The sequence below is a fragment of the Peromyscus californicus genome, unplaced genomic scaffold, assembly GCF_007827085.1.
Source record: "Peromyscus californicus insignis strain IS unplaced genomic scaffold, ASM782708v3 Scaffold_9__1_contigs__length_137607984, whole genome shotgun sequence".
NCBI lineage: Eukaryota > Metazoa > Chordata > Mammalia > Rodentia > Cricetidae > Peromyscus > Peromyscus californicus.
Genome location: NW_026294617.1, coordinates 30,821,189 through 30,842,758, shown reverse-complemented (window position 1 = coordinate 30,842,758; position 21,570 = coordinate 30,821,189). Strand labels below are relative to the sequence as shown.

The following is a 21,570-nucleotide window of genomic DNA, read 5'->3' as shown; positions in this document are numbered from 1 at the left end:
GGCCAGACAGACAGACAGACAGGGTCAGGTGGTGGAGTGGCCACTGCAGAGGGATACCCCCTGGACCATTTAGGCACATGCTGCAGGTAGACAGTCTAGGCTTCACTTAGGAGCAGCAATGGCCATAGAGCCCAGCTTAGCTTGCACTGCCAACCAGCTCCTTGGCTTCCTCAAGGATTGTGGGGACTCCTTCACTTTTCTTGGGCACCTTAGCAGGACCAGCAGCCATGGAATCATCCTTAGTCAGCTCCGAGGCTAGCAGAGATGTGACTGCACACCCAGCTTTGCTGTTGACTTGATGAGGCCCTCTCTTTTGTTGGAATGCTGCCCCTGACTACAGAGCTTCTAGAAGATTGTCCATTACACCTGTTTCATTGCCCTCTACATTCATGTCTATGAACTGCTCTCACTTCTGCTGCTTCTCCAGCCTCCTGGAGATCACATGTCAGGGTTTTGTTTTAATGTAAGTGAAGAGTGTTTGCCTGCATGTGTGTGCACACCATGTGCACTCTCAGTGCCCTGGAAGGTCACTGTTGGTTTTTGTTTTTGTTTTTTTGTTTAGTTTTGTTTTTCGAGACAAAGTTTCTCTGTGTAGCCTTGGCTGTTCTAGAACTCGCTCTGTAGACCAGGCTGGTCTTGAATTCACAGAGAACAGCCCGCCTCTGCCTCCTAAGCTGGGATTAAAGGCGTGCGCCACCACCGCCAGCAAGTTTTGAAGAAGTCCCCTTCTTCAAAAACCCAAAAAAAGCAAGGGTTTTTGAAGAAGGGGACTAAGCTGCAAGATTCTCAGTGGGGAAACTACTTGCTGGCCTGACAACTTGAGTAGGATCTCTAGAATCCTCAAAAAGGTAGAAGAGAGTTGACTTGACCTGATTGTCCACCGACCACAACATGCATAGTATCAATAAACTAAAAATGAGTAAAGGTAAGGGTGCTATGTGGTGGCCTTGAAACTAGACTGGACTATATCACAAGGTCCTGTCTCCAAAAGCTGGGGACAGCACAGTAATGAAACCCTTGCCTAGCATTATTGAAGCCCTGGGTTTAATCACAAGTATCATGAAAATGTTAAGAAGGGAAGAGAGTTAGATATGGTTTAAAATTATTTCTGCTGTAAAGTCCATTATAATTGGTATTGAATGTGTTTGGGGGCTGGAAGAAGCATGGCCTAGTGTCTTTCCATGTCACTTCTGGACAAAAAAAAATTCTTAATTATAGTATTTGAGAATAATTACACAAATACCATGAAAAGTCAAATATAATAGTAACTTAGCTTGTGTGTTTGGATTCCTGTTAGAGTGGGAACACTTGGGAGACTGTAGACCAATTTCATGCAAATGTAGTAACAGAAGGGCAGTCTGTCAGGAAGGAAGTCCAACAAAGTCATGTCCTCCCTAGAACACGTGTGTATGGTAGACTCCATGACAAAGGGGAGTTAAAATTGCAGGTGGAATTAGGGTTGCCAGTAGGTCAACCTTGAGATGAAATTACCCTGGAGTGTCCAGTTGGGCCTAGAGTCATCACAAGGGTCTTCACAAGTGGCTTATGAATCCAAACCCTCTATCGCTGGGGTGTGTGTTTCCTGTAGTGTGTGAGTGACAAATCCAGAGCCTTGCACCTGCCACTCAAGCACCCCCTTAGCTCCATCTCCACCATTCCTGGGTTTGAGGGTAGAAGGAGGCTAAGAGCTAAGGAATATCAAGAAAAAAGTGAATGTTCCTGTTGAATGTAAGCCCAGTGAGACACACCCTTAAAGCTTCAAGTTAATAAATGTATGGTGTTTCAGCTTGCTTCATTTGTTAGCACACCAATAGGAAACTGGTGCTGTCCCATAAAAATTGAGGCCAGAAAGTCAGTTAACTCCATATTAAAAGCACTTGTCACAAAAAAAGGCACTTAAAAACTCATACTTCTACAGAGTCCAGAAAACATTAGAGTCCACACATGTCAACTTTGAGGCTGCACCTACTTTGTATGAACCTTTCTCTTGAGTATATTCATTTTAGCTCTAGTAGGAGCCCTTCCTGGTAACCTGGACTGTGGGGGGTAGAACCTTCTACCTTAATGGGAGCACTCTAAGCCCAGCTCTCAGCAGACTAACGCAAGAGGATTGTGAACTTGAAGCCAGTGAGACCTTGCCTAAAGAGGAAGAAAAAAATCTTAATATTAGCTGTGCTAACTATGTGTCTGCATCATTCCTCAGAGCTACCCCCACCCCACCCACATGGTGAGAAGCAAAGAGTGCCAGGGTTTACTCCTCAAGTCAAGGGCTGATGGGCTGAGCAAGAATCATTTCATTCTGATCCTAAATTCCCAAAAGAACTTAGATCAAAGGATTTTTTATTTTTTTATTTTTTTTTGAGACAGACTCTTACTGTGTAGCTCTAATTCAGGCTGGCCTGGAACTCCCTGTCTAGACCAGGCTGGCCTTGCACTCACAGATCCCACTGTGATGATTATGGGCATCTACAAGGCAAAGGTTATTGGGAGACAACAAAAGCTAGAAAATGCAGGGCATGGCTCCACCCATACTGTGCTTTCAGATATCTGGTCTCAAAAAAATCATTTTTCTCCTCCCCAAAATCTCTTCACTTGTTTCTAGCTTTTTTTTAAAATAATGTTTATGTGTGTGCATGTGTGTTCAGGAGAGACTGTAAACTACCTGGTGTTAGCTTTTTTTTTTTTTTAAGAATTATTTATTGGGCTGGAGAGGTGGCTCAGAGGTTAAGAGCACTGGCTGTTCTTCCAGAGGTCCTGAGTTCAATTCCCAGCAACCACATGGTGGCTCCCAACCATCTATAATGAGATCTGGTGTCCTCTTCTGGAATGTAGACAGAACACTGTATGTGTAATAAATAAATAAATCTAAAAAAAAAAAGAATTATTTATTATGTATACAAGTGTTCTTTCTACCTGCATGTATGCCTGAGGTAGAGGGCACCAGATCTGACTACAGATGGTTGTGAGCCACCATGTGGTTGCTGGGAATTGAACGCAGGACCTCTGGAAGAGCAGCCAGTGCTCTTAACCTTTGAGTCATCTCTCCAGTCCAGATTTTAGCTCCTTTTCTAATGTTTATGTGTGGGCATGTGTGTTCAGGAGAGATTGTAAACTACCTGATGTTAGCTTTTGTTTAATGTTTATGTGTGGGCATGTGTGTTCATGAGAGACTGTAAATACCTGATGTGGGTTCTGGGAACTGGAAGATCAACATGCACTCATCCACTAAACCATCTCTCCAACCCATTCCTAGCATTCTGTAGAGTTTGGGAAATGATTCTTTTTCTGCAGTACATGAAATGATTCTTTTTCTGCAGTACATGTGTTTAGGTGGGAGGATGTATTTGCGTACACATGCCAAAGATGTGCATGTGGAGACCAGAAGATGACCTCCCAGAGTCGGTCCTTTCCCTTCCATCATGAGTTCAGGGATCCAACTCACGTCATCAGGCTTGCCAGCCCAAGACTTGCCCATCTGCCTGCCTGGCATTCTTTCAAAAATGCTTTTTTTCCCTTTTCTTTTTGAGACAGGGTCTCAGTATGTAGCATGTAGACCAGGCTGGCCTTGAACTCACAAGAAAAAATGCCTTGTTTCTCCCTCCCAAGAGCTGGAATTAAAGGTGTGCACCATCACACAGGGAGCTGAAATACTTTAAAATTACCCAGCACATAAGTCATGAAATAATAATTATTGTTGGCACTGGACCCTTACAATGTTTTCAAAATTAGTATCTTTGTCAACAACTAAAGATTTGCCGGAGGTCATCTGAGTTAAGCCAATATATCTCTGACCCAAGATGTTTTCCTAAACAGGCCAGAAAAATGTCAAGGTTTCTCTGGAGGGCAGTGAAGAATCTGAGCCTTTAGTCAGCCACAGCAAGAACTTAAAATGCACAGGGGTTCTGGGGAAGCAGGGGGAAAATTCAGCAAATTTGACAGCCAAAGGGCATGGGTTTTTGGAGTTTTGTTTTGTTTGTTTTTGAAAATAGCTCATTAAAATATGCAAAGAACCCACCAAAGCTCACAGAGTGAAGAGTAAGTAGAACATTCCTTTGCCCTGAGACGTGAGCCTTTAGGAAAAGCGTCTAGAGGAGGCGTACTATGTCACAGTACTGTCTCTCCCAATTGGGATGGCCATACTCGGCTTTGTCACATACCAGACTGAAGGGTGCAGAGGAACTGTGAGCTTCAGGCCATCACTGCCCTTCCATCTGGCTGAGCACATTTCACGTCTACTCTGCTTCGGAGCTCTCCTCAGCCACTTTACTCAGTCCTGCAAGATTTACAACTCTGACCCAGTGGTGGTGGCTCACACCTTTAATTCCAGGCAGAGGCAGGTGGATCTCCGAGTATGAGGCCAGCCTGGTCTACAGAACAGCCAGAGCTACACAGAAAAAAACCCGTCAGGAAAAACCAAGATTCACAACTCGGACTGGAGAGATGGACTGGAGAGATGGCTTGGTGTTCAAAAGCGCTTGCTACTCCAGGGTATCCTTTACCTAACTGTAAGTGGTTTTGTTTTGTTTTGTTTTGTTTTAGACAGGGTCTCGTATAGCCTACGGTGTCCTTGCTACGTTGCCAAAGATCTTGAACTCCTGATCCTCCTGCCTCCTTCTCCTGAGTGCTGAGATTATCTGCTTGCGCCAGCACGCCTGGTTTTATAGCTGCTAGGTATCGATCCCATGCTAGGTAAGCGCTTGACCCTGTATTTAAAGTCTCGGAAACAGTGGCTAGCTTAGAACTCAGCCATCGCCAGGGGGAAACCTTTCGCTGCCTTTAGTCATAAGCCTGTGGCTTGTAAAGTTTCCCCCGCTACCTTTTCCTAGGAAAGCTAACGCAGTGGGTGGGATAAAGTGGCCTCCCACCTGGAGGATAAACCGCGTCTGCACAGTGAATCCTGAGTCTGGTGCGATTCCCTAACCGTGTCCGGCGTGTTCCGGAGCAGAGTTACTCCATGAAACAGAGCGGGTCAGGCACGTAACAGCCATTTCTAAGCCCCCTAGGCCTTCTGAGATGCAACCTGTAAGCGGCTGCCCGGGGTGCGGCAAAAAAGCACTACTAGAGCAGGATAAGGGGACAAGATGCTGGCGACTAACTCAGACCCCCCCCCCCCCACACACACACACACACACACGTGCCCAGGACCCGGGAGGCTCGGGGTCTGAAACCCCACCCCGGGGCGGGGCGCTCCTGAGGCTCCGCCCTCTGAGCCTGGGTTGCTGGCTTCGCGGCTGCATCCCTGTGCGTCGGGCGATGTATCTCCGAAGGGCTGTGTCCAAGACTCTGGCGCTGCCCCGGAGGGCGCCCCCCGGCCCTGCGCCACTGGGGAAGGACGGTGAGTGCCCCGCACATCTCTGTGGGTCCAGGCTGGAACCAGCGCCCCGAGCCCGCCAGCACCCAGTCACAGAAGCCTGGGCCAGGGGTGAAGGAAGTGAGGGAGGGTCTCAGGCAAGCGCTCCGAAGTTCTTGGAAACTTTGGAAATAGGGAACTTTTCCAGGTTGGCCTCTGAATCCCAATTAGACTTCCTGGGTTCCAGCGCTTGCTTATCTCCGTCAAGTAATATTTCTTCATTTTTTCAAGTGAGGTCCACGGTGGCTGTGAGTTGTAATAGATGTGGAGTGAAAAATCACTTCGAAGAGGGTCTGGCTCACTCCTAGATTCCCACGTTGATTATTCAGTGAACCTCTAGGCTCCCCGAAGAGGTAAAGAAACGGATCGGTAGGTGGACATGGGGTGTCCACACGCTAGCAGGTGGGCTCCAGGCGCCGTCCGGTTCAGTGAACACCGGTGGTGCTGAACCCCGGGATCTCTCGGCCCTGAGAATCCCTCCGAAGGGGGTGGCCTCGGGTCATTCTTCTGACGTTGCTGAGAAGCTCATAGCTCCATCACCTTTGGATTAGGGAATGCGCGAGGAAAGGGCTTTTGAAATTTTTCTAAAGAAGAACGCACCGAGTAACGCCACCTAGAACAGAGTAGGTGCTTGATAGATGTCGCGCCGCCGTGCATCTGGACAGGTTTGCAGTTCCACTCCGAGCCGCCTTTCCCGGCTCTCAACACCCCTCCCCAACCCCCCATTCCTCCCCCCGCAATCCCTTCCCCCCCCCCCCCCCGACGCCCGTTGTCCATCATCTCTGAGGCACAGCTCTTGAACTTACTTCACCCGACTTCCTGAGGCATCCGAGGCAGCATCCAGAGCGAGGATTTAAGCGAGAGAGACAGAAAAACGCCCGCAGACAGTTCCATGAGCCACGGCGTTTTTTGGTTTGTTTTGTCCACTTGTTTCCACAGCTTTGATTAGGCCTGTGTTGGTGGTGGAGGGTGAGAGGAAGATCTGTCTATCCATCTTTTCTTTTAAACGCTACTTGAAAGAAGTATCCCCACACGGTTTAAGCTGCCGTCCCCTCTTTCTGTGTACATCGTAAGATGGCAATTTTCATCACTAATGAGGTAGGGAGAAGCCGTTTAATTTAAACTGAAGATAATGGGGGCTGTTCTGATGTTCGGAAAAGGAGAAAGATGAGTCCAGTGACCACACACACACACACACACACACACACACACACACACACACACACACGACAGAGCCTGCATGGGTTCAGAGGACAGCTTGAAGGAGTCAATGGGTCCCAGGGACTGAACCAGGTCTTCAGGCTTGGCTCCTCTAAGGTCTGTCATCTACACCACACACACACCTTTTTACATCCCCTGTCCCCTACCCACATCAAAATAAAGTTAGTGTTAACATTCTAAACTGCAGTCAGAAGTTCTGGGTGCAAGGGTCCTAATGTCTTTCCATTTTCATGGTGCTGGGGATTGAATCCAAGGCCCGACATTTCACTAGGCAAGCCTGATTCTACCGAGTACTGAGCTACAGCCACAGCCATAACTCTACTTTGGTTTGTTTGTGTTTTTTATTATTTATTTATTTTTCTGAGACAAGTTTCTCTGTGTAGCCCCTGACTGTCCTGGAACTCTCTCTGTGGACCAGACTAGCCTCAAACTCAGAGATCCTCCTGCCTCTGCCTCCCAGTGCAGAGATTAAAGGCCAGCACCACCAGTCCAGCATTGACTGGAATCATAAATTTGTCTTCCTTTGTGGGCATTGATTGATGTCTTATTGCTACTTCCTACTTTGGTAAAAAAAATAATAATAATAAATTTGTCTCAGTTTGTTTGTTTGTTTTTGATAGACACATTTTAACTATCATTAAGTTTTTGTCTCCATTTTGCTGCAAAATGTAACTTCTTGCCGGGCAGTGGTGGCCCACGCCTTTAACTCCAGCACTCAGGAGGCAGAGCCAGGCAGATCTCTGTGAGTTAGAGGCCAGCCTGGTCTAGAGTGAGATCCAGGACAGGCACCACAGCTACACACAAAAACCCTGTCTTCAAAAACCAAAAATGTAACTTTTTTAATGAATAGGCTTAAAATAGTTCATTGAGAAAATAGCAGAAAGGCAAAATATAATATAAAAATCACTTATAATCTTCCTGTTCAGTAAATATCATTGTTTATGGTTAGTCTACTTAGTTTTAGAGATTTTTATTGTTTTTGCTTTATGGAAACAAGGTGTAGCTACCCAGACTGGTCTGAAACACTTAATCCCCCTGCCTCACCCTCCCAAGGACTGGCATTTCGGTGTGCACCAGCACATATAGCGACTACAGGTCTTTTTCTCTTACATCTGAGGTCTTCTGCCACAGGGTGGATTGTTACGGCTTTTCACATAATGTGTGGTAGACTTTTCTCAGCAGTTCAGAACACTCCTGCAGAGGATCTGGGTTCAATTCCCGGTACCCACAGATGGCTCTGTAACTCCAGTACCAGGGAGCCTGAGGCCCGCCCTGATCTTCGAGGGCACCAGGCATGCACATGGTGCATATACATACATGCAGGCAAAACACTCAGACACATAAAATAATAAATACATCTGAAACAATAAAATGTTTTCTCATATAAGTAAATCCTAATCTTCACATTGTAGAAGTCTACTAAAATATGTTTAATTAATTCCAATTGGATAGTTCTTATTGCTATTTTAAATAACCCAGCTGAAATAGTCTTTAAGTCTACTTGTATTCCTGGAGTTTTCTTTTCTTTCTTTTTTTTGTTTTTTGTTTTGGTTTGGTTTGGTTTGTTTTGGTTTGGTTGGTTTTCTCTGTGTAGCTCTGGCTGTCCTGAAACTCCCTCTGTAGACCAGGCTGGCCTTGAAGCCACAGACATCTGCCCGGCTCTCCCTCCCAAGTGCTGAGATTAAAGGCCTGGGCCACCACATCTCATTGCTAATAATTTTCTTTATTTCTTCTTATTTAATAAGATCTTTCTGGAGTCCATGGGATATAGCTTACCCAGAAGGCAGGAACCCCTAGGTTTGACTCCTAGTAGTTTAAAAACAAAACAAAACAAACAAACAAAAAAGTGTATCCTATAAGTGTCAAAAGGTTGTGAGGTTTTTGTTTGTTTGTTTTGTTTTGTTTAAGTTTGGTTGGTTTGATTTATTTATTGGTGGTGCTGAGGATGGAACTCAGGCCTCCTGCACGGTAGACACACATTCTACCATAGGTTGGTTGTTTTAGCAATGAGATTTGGGTCAGTGAGTTGGCTCAGCAGGTACAGATGCTCATCACCAACCCTGATGACCCAGAGTCTTAGCTCCAGGACCCATACCGTAGAAGGAGAAAATTAACTCCCACAAGTTGTTCTCTGACCTCCACACGCATGCTAAATTAAATTTAAGAAGTGAGATTTTCATTATGGGATACAGGCAGATTCCAGACGTCCTCCTGCCACAGGCTCCTAAGCAGCTGGGACTAGGAAATGCACAGCCAGGTCACAGATCTGTTTGTAAGCCAGCAAAAGTCTCACTGCAAGCCAGCCACGCAGCTGTAAGCCCAGTGTTCAGGAGGCTGAGACAAGAACAGCCAAGAGTTTGACTGGTCTCAGCTAAGGAGTGGGATCTTGTCTCGAAAAGTTTAGGGTCTGGGATTGGGGATTTAGCTCATTGGTAGAGCACTTGCCTACCAAGCACAAGCCCTGGGTTCGGTCCTCAGCTCCGGAAAGAAAGAAAAGTTTAGGGTCTAGTGCACTCTAAGCATGTGTTCTACCTATCCTTAAGTGCAAATTTTATCTTAAGTATAGTGTGCTTAATTAATTTTTTTGTTATTTTACTACCCCCCCCCCCAGCTGAGGACGGAACCCAGGGCCTTGCGCTTGCTAGGCAAGCGCTCTACCACTGAGCTAAATCCTCAACCCCTATGCTTAATTAATTTTTAAAGCAATCATTTCTTTCTGTCTCAAATGGACAGCTGAAAAAAGAACAGAAAAAAGAAAAGTACTTATTTCTGATCATATCTGTTTTGGATATATATGGAGGACTGTATGTCTTTTGCATCTCATTTGGCGGTTAACCTGGTTTAGTTTGTCGGTCATTTCTCCTCATCCTCCTCTGCCCTTCCTGGTGCCTAACGTCAAGATGGCAGGCTTCACAAGCAGTCCTCAAATCAGACCCGAGGCTGTTGGGTGGAATTACTACCCCACCCCCACCCCCGCCTCTAACACTGTGTTCGCTGAGCTGAAAATCCACTGTGGTAATAGGTTCCAAATTCACTGAGGAGAAAATGCCTAAAAAATGTAATTCTTTATGATGCCTGTACTTCAGCGGTGAAGGTGACCATGGTTAAATTTGTTTTCCTAGCATCTCTTCGCCGAGTGTCATCCAGCAAGTTCCCGGGAACATCTGGGTCCAATATGATTTATTACCTGGTTGTAGGTGTGACAGTCAGCGCTGGTGGATATTATGTAAGTGCTTAAAGACCTATTAAAGAATTCGTGTGCCCGGCTCGCTAGCTCACGCCTTTAATCCGAGTGCTCTGAGTCCAAGGTCAGTCTGGTCTGCGTTCCAAGTGCCAGGCCAGCAAAGGTCCCTGATGGAGACGGGTCCTGTCTCCAAAAAAGGGGGTTGGCTCAAGCCGTGGGCAGGCATTGATTTCCTCCTCTTCTGTGCGGCCCTGGAATTGTTCTTGAAACTTCTAGTGGAGGTTCCGTAGAGAATTAAACGCGATGAATCTTAGAGAGGGCTGAAGACAGCTAAGCTCGCCTTTTCTTTCAGACTTACAAGGCTGTCACATCTAAGTCAGTCAGACATCCAGAACACGTAACTGATGGGAAAGAACAAAGGAAAGCAGAGCTACAGCCACTTCCGGGTAAAGTGACTTTCTTACTTTGTTTATTTATTAGAGACAAGGTCTCAGGAATCGCAGGCAGGATGACCCAAAACCTGCGGTTCTCCTGTCTCCTTCGTGAGCCTGGTTACAGATGGGCACCACACACTCGCTTCTTTGTTTCTTTAGTAATTTAATCAAGAGTGGCTACGTCTAAGGGTTCACTCAGGAAGCAAGATCGCAGTAACCTAGAGTTGCAAGTTTTGGATGAGTGCGTTTGATAAATGAACGAGTTTTCCATGTGGACTGCTGAGAGGCAGACTTAATTTCTTTTTGTGGTAATATTATTTCTACTGCTCAGACACCCATTCATGCAAACAGAAGTTCAGCATCTGTCTCAGCAGTTTGGCCTCTCGTTTCCCCTATTATGTTTTAAATTATAAGCTAATTATTATTTTTTTTCACTTTTGGCAAGCACCACCCCCATGCTGTTCTCAAAAGTATGCTTCACATGAGTTGAATCAGTCAGGCATCCTGAGTCCCTGAGCCTGGAAAATGGCCACTGTGGGAACAGAAACTTTACAATTTCACCCTAACATCATCTTGCCTTAAACAGTTTACTTTAACTTTTTAAAAATTTATTTTATTTTGTGTGTGTGTGTTGCCTGCATGTAGATAAGTATACTACATGTGGTACACCGGGTTGTCATAGTGTCCCATCCATCCACCCGAGTCTCCTCTTTCCTGCGGTTTCACCCCCACTCCAGTCCCTACCTCACACCCCGCTGCCCAGAGGTCAGAAGAGGAATCCCTGAGAACAGAATTACAGAGGTTTGTGAGCCATCATGTCAGCGCTGGGCAGCAGATCCTGGTCCTCTGTAAGCCCCAAGCTAATTACTTTAAATGACACTTGTTTTTCTCTATCTCAACGATAATGTTATTATCAATTACTGTGATCACTATTTAGGAACAGAGATATTAGCAGCTCAGGAGTCAGGTTTTGCTTTGTGGTTTTGTTTGTTTTGTTTTGGGGGGAGGTTGTTTTGGTTTGGTTTGGGTTTTTTTGTTATTGTTTGAGTTTTTGTTTTGTTTTATTTAGGTTATTTTATTTTATTTTATTTTGACAGAATCTCACTATGTAGGCCAGGCTGGCCCTGAACTCAGAAAAATTTATCTGCCTCCATCTCTGGAATGCTGGAACTAACAAGTGTGCACCACAGGGCCATGTGGGCATTCAGTTTTAATTTTTTGTTATGACACTAGGAAACAGTATTAAAGCTAGCAGGATGGCTCTGGAGGATAAAGGTAATCACATTACTTGCAAAATGGAGCTGGAGGATCAGGAGTTCGAGGCCATCCCAGGTTACATAGCAGATTCATGGCTAACGTAGGCTTGTAGTAAATGTCTCAAAATTTTTTCCCTTCAAATTAAAGTAAAACAGATTGATTGCATTACTCCACTTTATTCCCATGTTCTTTCCATTAATACTTTGCTTAATCAACCAAATTTTAAAGGCGAAAAGGAGCATGTGGCAGAAGCTGAAAAACCATGTTCAGAGGCTGGAGAAATTTCTGTAAAGGAAGCTGAATTGGTACATGCTGAGGAAGTCCCAGAGGCCGCAGCTGGGCCTCCAGAAGAGTCTCCCCAGGTCCCTGCCGAGGCTGCCCTAGTGGAGACATCCACACTGAGCGAGGAGCCTGAGCTGCAGATCACCGAGGCTTCCCCAGGAGAGACCACTGAGGGAGTCCCTGAACCCAAGGCGGAGGAGGAGAGCGCAGCTCCTGAACCCACTGCGGAAGAGGAGAACGCAGCTCCTGAACCCACGGCAGAGGAGGAGAGCGCAGCTCCTGAACCCAAGGCAGAGGTGGAGAGCGCAGCTCCTGAACCCACGGCCGAGGAGGAGAGCGCAGCTCCCGAACCCACGGCAGAGGTGGAGAGTGCAGCTCCGGATCAGGCTGACGGGGCTGATACCAGCAAGGAGGGTGAGGGTACCCCTGGGAACCAGAGCTGCCAGGAGAGTGCTGAACTAGAAGAAAGCCCTCCCTTAGGCTCAGAACCCTCTGCCCAGCAGGAATCTCGAGAAGAAACCGAGGTCACAGCAGAAGCAGCCTCACCCCAAGGCTGATCTGCAAAATTCCATAGTTGCTTTTGTATTTTTAGCAACCTTAGACCTTCTTTCTAGAATTTAATATACCTTAAAGAATTTGGCTTTTACTAATAGATGTGTGGATTGGGATTTGGTATTCTACATGTTTTAATAGTTTTCTACCCACTAAGATCAAGCTGTGTAAAGAGCTTAAATAGTATTAACTTGGGATTTAAATTTTATGTTTTAGAAATTGAATTACCCATGCAACTTGTATTCTCTTTGATTTTTGCTCTGCCTTTCTCTTACTATATTATATGTAAGACTGGATTATTGAGTTTGATGTGAACTCATTTAAATAAAATTAGAAAATCTTAAGTGTTTCTATTCTTTCTTGGTGTTGGGGGAGGGGAACTTGTGGCTGGGATAAGGCTGACTATGGTCCAGGCTGACCTAGAGCTCACGACTTAGCCTGGGCTGGCGGCCTTGCTCTGTCTTGGGCTTCTAGATGTTAGCCACGATCACACCAGGCCTCGGGGTTCTGTTCTTACAATGTACATGTAGAAATACACTGTATTACACATTACCACCCATACATACATCCTCATATGAAGAAACCCAGCTTTATAATATTACTGAAGGAAGAGCAGTGCTCTGGAGAGCTCTGTCCTTTCCCGGATAGTTATGTAAGGGAGGGTGACAAGCTTTTCTGGTTCAGTTCAGTGTTTACTGAGGATTTACACTTCCTGCCAGGAATCATTCATGCACGTATGCATTCAACAAATATTCACAGAGTGCCTTGAGCCTACCCACCACTGTTTTAAGTAATCCTCAGTTTGTATTTTAGAGTAGGACTAGATAATACGACAAATAAAATTATATATAAGGATTAGGTAGAGTTTGCAAATGTCAGTTGGGAGTAAAATTGTCATTTTACATATGACAGTAAAACTAAGTCTTATTTTATTTTATGAGACAGTCGTTGCCTCAAACACACTATATAGCCCCAAGGCTAGCCTTCAACTTCTAATCCCCCTGCCTCAGTGTCCCAAAATCCTAGATTTATAGATGTGTGCCACCATACCCAACCAGAGCAAGCCTTTTTACGAAGGTGTCTTTTAATAAAGACGGATGATGCTGAGAGGAAGTCCTGCCAGGTGAGGGAACAGAAAAGCACAAATGATCTACAGCCAAAGCATGCTGGGAAATTCCAGAATTTTGAGGTAACCAGTATGGGTGAAGAGGAGTAAGAAAGAGGGACAATAACTGGAGGTGTCTCAGGAAAGAAAGCGAGTGGGTGAAGCCAGGCACAATGGTGCACGAGTATTTTATCCAGCACTCAGAGACTGAGGGTGGAAGTTCGTGAGTTCAAGGTCAGCTTTAGCTGCATACATAGAAGAACCTTGTTTCAAGAGAGCAGGCGGGTGGAGTAGGGGGCGATGGCCTAGATAACACGGAGTTATGCAAGATTTGGGGCATTACTGGAGTTAAATGTGGCAGCTGATGACGTTCTGTTTTGATCCCCTTAACTGGAAACATTTGCTCCCAGCTGCTATGACCGTTCACATCCTTCCCCAGCCCCCATCCTGCCTGGTCCTCTCTCCAGGCAGCTCATAACCAGTGACTGACCATGACAGCAGTGGGGCTAGCTGAAGTACAGCGCTCCAGAGCTCTACCTGGTTCAGGACTGAAGCTGGTCCCTGGGAGAGACTATATCCCCGCTCTTCCCTGCTTCCCTCCTTCCATCCTCCAGAGAAGATCCCTCCAGTAACAGTGCTCAGGAACCTCTGCACCCAGGCCATTTTACCTAGGTGATTGGCAGTGGGTGTGTCTAGATGAGGAAGGAATAGATGATGAAATCGACAGGCTGGCCAACTGATGCCCCGGGATCTGAGAGGTCCCAGGGCTCAATCACGACTCTGAGGACAGACTGACACCTTATATCTGCCTCTAATTTCTCTCAGTGTCATTCTCCATGAGATCCACAAATCTAAGACCTGAGCGTGGATAAGAGGTGTTCATTCACTGAATCCTCTGATATGAAACAGAAGCACTTCTCAGTCTACTCACACACAGACACACTCCTTAGTGCACTCACACATAGATACACTCCTTAGTGCACTCACACACAGACACACTCCTTAGTGCACTCACACACAGACACACTCCTTAGTGCACTCACACACAGATACACTCCTTAGTGCACTCACACACAGACACACTCCTTAGTGCACTCACACACAGATACACTCCTTGGTATACACACACACACATACACACACACACACTCACACACACACACAGAAACACTACAGATACTATCTCTGTCGTTTTTATTTTGTAATTAATTTATTTTTATTATTATTGTTTTTTTGAGTCAGGGTTTCTCTGTGTAGTCCTGGCTGTCCTGGATCTCACTCTGTAGACCAGGCTGGTCTTGAACTCAGAGATCCTCGTGCCTCCATCTTTGGAGTGCTGGGATTAAAGGCCACCACTGCCCAGCTCTTAGTCACTATTTTAGGTAGGATAGTTTCTGCTGTAAAGAAGAGACACTAATTGACAATGATTCAGGGACAGAGGGAGTCGTCACATAAGGAGGCCTCCAGGGCTGGTTCTGTGACTCAGTCATCAAGAGCTGGGATGTTTATCATCATGCTTTCAATCAAGAATGTTTGTCCACTGGGCCTGCAGAGATGGTTCAATGGTGAAGAGCACACATTGTTCTTACAGAGGACCTGAATTCTATTCCCAGCACCCACATCTGGCAGCACACAACTGCCTGTAACTCCAGCTTCAGAGGATCTGACGTCCCTCTGTCCTCACTCATATGCAGACAGATACACATAAATAAATGAAAATAATAAAATATAAATGAGTGGTGGTGGCCCATGCCTTTATTTTTTTATTTTTATTTTTATTTTTTTTTTTGGTTTTTCGAGACAGGGTTTCTCTGTGTAGCTTTGCGCCTTTCCTGGAACTCGCTTTGGAGACCAGGCTGGCCTCGAACTCACAGAGATCCGCCTGGCTCTGCCTCCCGAGTGCTGGGATTAAAGGCGTGCGCCACCACCGCCCGGCCGGCCCATGCCTTTAATCTCAGCATCTGAGAGGCAGAGGCAGGCAGATCTCTAGAAGTTTGAGACCAGCCTCATTTACAGAGTGAGTTCCAGGGCAGACTGGGCTATACAGAGAAACCCTGTCTCAAAAAAACAAAAACAAATAAATAAATTTTATATATATATGTATATGAACGTTTGGCAAGCCAGGCATGGTGGCACATGCCTTTAATCTCAGCACTTGGGAGGCAGAAGCTGCAGGATCTCTGAGTTCAAGGCTAGCCTGGTCTACATAGTGAATTCCAGGCTAGCCAGTGCTTTATGCATAGCAAGTTTTCCTCATAGTCACGGGACACATCACCAAAGTGCTACAGATCCTATTCACAAAGAGAAGTTCTCTTAGAAAGCAAACTCTGAATGCAGACTTCTCTTTTCAATACTGTATTGTAGAAAAACCTCAAACAAAAGTGGAATAGTGTAATAAAACTTCATGTGCCCTCCACGAAGATTTCCCAACTGTGAACTTGTGGTAAACCTTCTGTTCATACTTTCCCCCATTGCTTTCAACCACTCTGTCTTAGGCCCTCCTGTAGCTCATACCAGAAGTGAAAGCGGTTCTACAGTCAAATGTATAAAATGAAACCTATGTATGTAAAATGATAATGATCATGTGGTTGGGGATGCTCGTATTCAGTCCCCAGCACTGCACAAACAAAGAGCGGCATTTAAATGCAGGTCCACTGAGGCTCGTTCCCAGACACCTACTTCCTCCAGAGAGGCTACACAGCTTCCCACACAGCACCAGCAACAGAGACCAAGTGTACAAATGGGCGCTTCTAAGAGACAATTCACAAGCTGAAACCCCTCATAGATCTGCTGAGAGATTTGATCACTGATGAGATAAATACTAACACTAACACATTGTTAGATTATTATTTGCAGTGTTTGGCAATCAAACCCACAGCCTTGCTTCTGCTAGGCCGGCTCTCTTATTATTGAGCCACACTGCCAGGCAAACATTCCTGTGAATATCCACTGACCTTTATATGTGTACTGCAACACATACACACACACACACACACACACACACACACACACACACACACACACACACACACACACACAATGTGTGAAGGTCAGATACAACTTGCAGGAGTCAGTTCTCTTCATCCATATTTGGATCCTGGGGATTGAACTCAGGTCATCAGGTTTTGGTCACAAACACCCTTACCTACTAAGTTATCTAGCCCAGAACTTCTCTTCACATGCTAGAACTGTTTTCACTCATTCACTGGGACAGAAAATTTGATTAGGGTTGTGGTCAAATCTATCTCAAGCAGAAACCAACTAGCTGGACCAGTTAACCTGGTTGGTAAGTTTGGTTTGAGCTGAGACAGTGGGCAGTGACTGATTCAGTCTTGCAGTGACTGTACTGTGTTATTAAGGTGTTTAAGGGACTGCAGAGATGGCTTAGCAGTTGAGAGCACTGGCTGCTCCTGCTCACCGGCTCACACACTGTGTGTGTGTGTGTGTGTGTGTGTGTGTGTGTGTGTGTGTGTGTGTGTGTGTGGTGTGCGTGTGTGTATGTGTGGTGTGTGTGTGGTGTGTGGTGTGTGGTGTGGTGTGTGTGTGTGTGTGTGTGTGGTGTGTGGTGTGTGTGTGTGTATGTGTGGTGTGTGTGTGGTGTGTGGTGTGTGGTGTGCGTGTGTGTATGTGTGGTGTGTGTGTGGTGTGTGGTGTGTGGTGTGGTGTGTGTGTGGTGTGTGCGTGTGTGTATGTGTGGTGTGTGTGTGTGTGTGTGTGTGTGTGTGTATTTGTATGTGTGTGTGTGTGTGTGTGTGTGTGTGTGTGTGTGTGGTGTTGCTTCCTGGCTGCATATGCAATGTGATCAACCACCTCAAGCTCTTCTTCCTGACTTCCCTAACTCCCAGGCTATAATCTCAAACCCTGTTTATTTAGTGTGCAGGTAAAATTGCTTACCTCCAAGCCCAATGACCTGAGTTCCAGGACAGCCAGAGCTACACAGAGAAATCCTGTCTTGAAAAACCAAAAGGAAAAAAAAATAGAAGAAGGAAAAGCAGCAGCAGCAGCAGCAGCAGCAGCAGCAGCAGCCTGGAGTTGTAGCCTCAGTTCCTGCCTCCAGGTTCTTGCCTGGAGTTCGTTGGCTTCCCTAGATGATGGACTATAACCTGCACACTAAATAGTTTTCTCCCCCAGTTGCTTTTTGTTCAGAGTGTTTTACAACCACAACAGAAACCAATCAGCTAGCCCCCACACACACACTCTGCGAAGCCTTTCCTCCCCCATCGCCAAATCAGCCGCATCTCTTTTGTCCCATCTTATACTTGGCTCTACCATTGTATCTGCTGTCCTGTATCTGCTGTGCAGTTACTTATACTTTGGGATTCCCCAATGAAATGGAAATTGCTCAAGAAGAAAGACTATATTAAGGTCCTCAGAAATGATTGTTGAGGGCAGGTAAGCTGGCCCATCGAGTAAAATTGCTTACCTTCAAGCCCAATGACCTGAGTTCAATCCCCAGAACCCACGTCATGGAGAAAAAGAACTGACCCCTCTGAGTTGTCCTCTGGCCTCTACACACGTGTTATGACATACGTGTAAGAACACATCCACACAGACACTGAAACACAAATAAAAACATTTGTTAAATTGGGGCATGAGGGCCCATACTTATAATCTCAGCCCAGGGAAACCCCTGCATCTGAGGCCAGCATGGGCTACATTGTGAGATTTTTGTTTCCAAACAAGTAAACAGCAAAATTAACCCAAAACAAAACCTCAAGAAAATAAAAAGTTTGTTAAATGAAATTAGGAGGCTTAGTTTGGAACTGTGGTCTGCTATAGAGAGCTGAATAATGCTATCATTTATTTCCTACAAAATCAGAACTTTCATAGCATCCAACGTAAATCTATTTGAAAGAGGTAAATTTTGAAAAAAAAAATAACCACTAAAATAATTATAACTTCCTACATAAACTTTCCTCATAGTATACAAGTGCTCAACTAAAGAAATTCTCAAATACAAATACAAATGTTTTGCCTAAAGAAGTGAGCCTGGGGCTGGAGAGAAGGCTCAGCGGTTAAGTGCGTGGGCTGCTCTTCCAGAGGACCCGGGTTCAATTCCCAGCACTCACAGGGCAGCTCACAACCGTTTGTAACTCCGGTACCAGGAAATCCGGCACCCTCAAAACAGACAAGCATGCAGGCAAAACGCCAATACACATAAAATAAAAATAAACGAATCTTTCCGAAGAAAGAAGAGACCCTACATTTTCCCTCTCAGAACAAAGCCCACTTGTTACTCTAAGTGGGATTTTCCACTCGTTTTCAAGAAGCGTGATATTGATTGGTGTATTATTCTGTTCTCCCTCTAGTCCACTGCCCTTCATGTCTCTTCACTAAACCAGCGAGGGCAGATGCAGGGCGTGGGCTCAGCTCTGAACGGTCCATCAAGCAGCTCAACCTAATCAGCTTACGTAAGAACTGCCGCGGGCGCAGGCCAGGCGCATCCCAGTGTGAATACATCTGCCGCTTCGAATTAGTGTAGCTTCACTGTCCCTCAAGAGATGTTCCCAGCTATTTTCAAAACTGACTCTTCCTATCAGAGTGACCAGCTCTCTCCCAAGCTGAATGGTGAACAAACACCCCGCGTCGTGGTATGTCTTAAAACTCACTCAAGAGAAATCAGTAAAATAAAGTTACTGTGAGAACTTACATAAGTTCTTGCAAGGACACTGTTTTTTTGTCCAATGACAGGCGGTTTCAAAGGAGGATTTCGTGAGGACAGCAATGAGGCCTGGTTTCTAAGGCTGTCTTTCTTGCCTGTTGACTGTTTTCGGCTACAGGGGTATTTCCGGATTTTCTCTAAAACTTAATTTCCTGTTTCCTTGCAGGTATTAGTCGGAAGCAGAATTTCTCCTGCTTTTTTTTCAGCACTCAAACTTGGCCATCATCTCAACTGTCTGCAAATTTTTTTTTCCTATGGGAGAATTTTCTAGCTAAAAATACATGGGTGAACATAGTAGGGCCGATGAGGCAGCCCAGCAGAGAAGGACACTTGCTGCCGCCATGATTAAGGACCTCAGTTTGGTCCCTGGGACCCCCACAGTGGGAGGAAAGTTGTCCTCCACACATGCGCTGTGGTGCATGTTCAAGCCACACAGATGCATGCATACAAATAAATAAGTGCAATTACAATTTAAAAACTAAATAAAAGTATGCTGGTAGGCGTCAGCGCTTTGCACCGCTTTCCATCTTAAAGGCTTCCTAAGCCGTCTTTTATTTGTTGACCCACAGTCTATAATTCCAGTGGGTGTTTGTTGTTTCATTTGGGGGGAAAGGAATGATAAGAATTGAATCCATGACCTTGTACATGCTATATATATGTTCTACCTCTGATCTACACCTCCAGCCTACTTCCTTAGTTTCTTTTTCTTTCTTCTTCTTCTTTTTTTTTTTGAAACACTTTCATGTAGCCCAGGCTAGCCTTTAACATCCTGTGCAGCTGATTGATGGCCTTGAACACCTGATCCTGCCTTCACTTCTCAAGTGCTGTGCTTACTACAGACATGCACAGCCATAAGGGGTTAGCCTTAATTTCTCTCCGTAGTCACCATTTCCTCCCACAGTCTCTCTCAATCCCCTTCTCCTTTTTTCCTCTTGGCCTTTTTCAGAGGATATTCTGAATATTTGAAAATAAGTTACTCTTCTAGTGTAATCTACTTCTGTTCTTCTTTCATTATTATCCCCCAAATAAATAAAATAAACTTGCATTATATAATTATCATATATTGCTTTAATTATTTATTGAATTTTAAAGCACTTATTTGTTAGGGGTGTGAATGTTTGTGTGTGTGTGTGTGTGTGTGTGTGTGCCAAAGCATAAGTATGCAAAAAGTATAGAGGTCAGTCAGAAGGACAACTCATAGATATGTATTCTCTCTCTCTCTTTCTCTCTCTCTCTCTCTCTCTCTCTCTCTCTCTCTCTCTCTCTCTCTCTCTCTCTCTCTCTCTCTCTCTCTCTCTCTCTCTCTCTCTCCCAGGGTCTCACTATGTAGCCATGGCTGCCTAGAATTTGCTATGTTGACCAGGCTGGCCTTGAACTCATAGAGCTCTGCCTACCTCTGCCTCCTGAGTGCTGGGATCAAAAGCATGTGCAGTGGTGGCGCACGCCTTTAATCCCAGCACTCGGGAGGCAGAGCCAGGCGGATCTCTGTGAGTTCGAGGCCAGCCTGGGCTACCAAGTGAGTTCCAGGAGAGGCGCAAAGCTACACAGAGAAACCCTGTCTCGAAAAACCAAAAAAAAAAAAAAAAAAAAAAGCATGTGCCACCCCCATTAACAACCCTCAGGACACCCCATCCACCCCTCAGTCTCCGTTTCCACTGTGTGGGTCCTGAGGAGTGAATGCAGGTCATCAGGCGTGGCAGCAAGGGCCTGACCTGCTGAGCCGTCTCAGGGCCACATCGTGTGTTTATTGACTGAACTGGTAAGCATCTTCTGACTTCCGCTGAAGCTTTAATATTAAAAGTGCCTCTGGGGCCGGGCGGTGGTGGCGCACGCCTTTAATCCCAGCACTCGGGAGGCAGAGCCAGGCGGATCTCTGTGAGTTCGAGGCCAGCCTGGTCTCCAAAGCGAGTTCCAGGAAAGGCGCAAAGCTACACAGAGAAACCCTGTCTCGAAAAACCAAAAAAAAAAAAAAAAAAAAAAAAAAAAAAAAAAAAAAAAAAAAAAAAAAAGTGCCTCTGGGATGGTGAGGTGGTTCCAAGGTAGACGAATTTGCTGTCCAAGCCTGACAACCCGAGTTCAATGCCAAGAACTCAGGAAGGAGAGGAGAACTGACTCTTAAATATTATCCTCTGATCTCCACATGTACACTGTGACACACGTGCAAACCCACCCCATACACACAACCATAAATTAAATTAAAAAATAAAGGAGCATGCATTTCTTTATCATGGTAAAGAAATATCACGGTGAGGATTCCTTCAATCAAAAGGAGAATGAGTCACAGCTACCACATTCTAGAATCGTAGGACTTAGTAAAAGTTACAAAGGGGACTGGATGTGGATTTTTATTTTGGTTTGGTTTTAGTTTTTCTTTTAATTTATTTATTAGGTATACAGCATGTGTGCCTGCAGGCCAGAAGAGGGCACCAGATCTCATTACAGATGGTTGTGAGCCACCATGTGGTTGCTGGGAATTGAACTCAGGACCTCTGGAAGAGCAGTCAGTGCTCTTAACCTCTGAGC

General features: G+C 45.4%; 1 protein-coding gene across 1 annotated transcript; it reads left to right on the top strand.

The window, feature by feature from the left end:
- The first annotated feature begins 5,133 nt into the window (after positions 1–5,133).
- Positions 5,134–12,590, top strand: Mgarp (mitochondria localized glutamic acid rich protein). Its single transcript, XM_052731906.1, has 4 exons — positions 5,134–5,335; positions 9,694–9,797; positions 10,108–10,201; positions 11,675–12,590. Exons 1-4 carry the CDS (start codon positions 5,254–5,256, stop codon positions 12,283–12,285), a joined length of 891 nt encoding a protein of 296 aa, XP_052587866.1. The 5' UTR covers positions 5,134–5,253; the 3' UTR covers positions 12,286–12,590.
- The last annotated feature ends 8,980 nt before the right edge of the window (positions 12,591–21,570 follow it).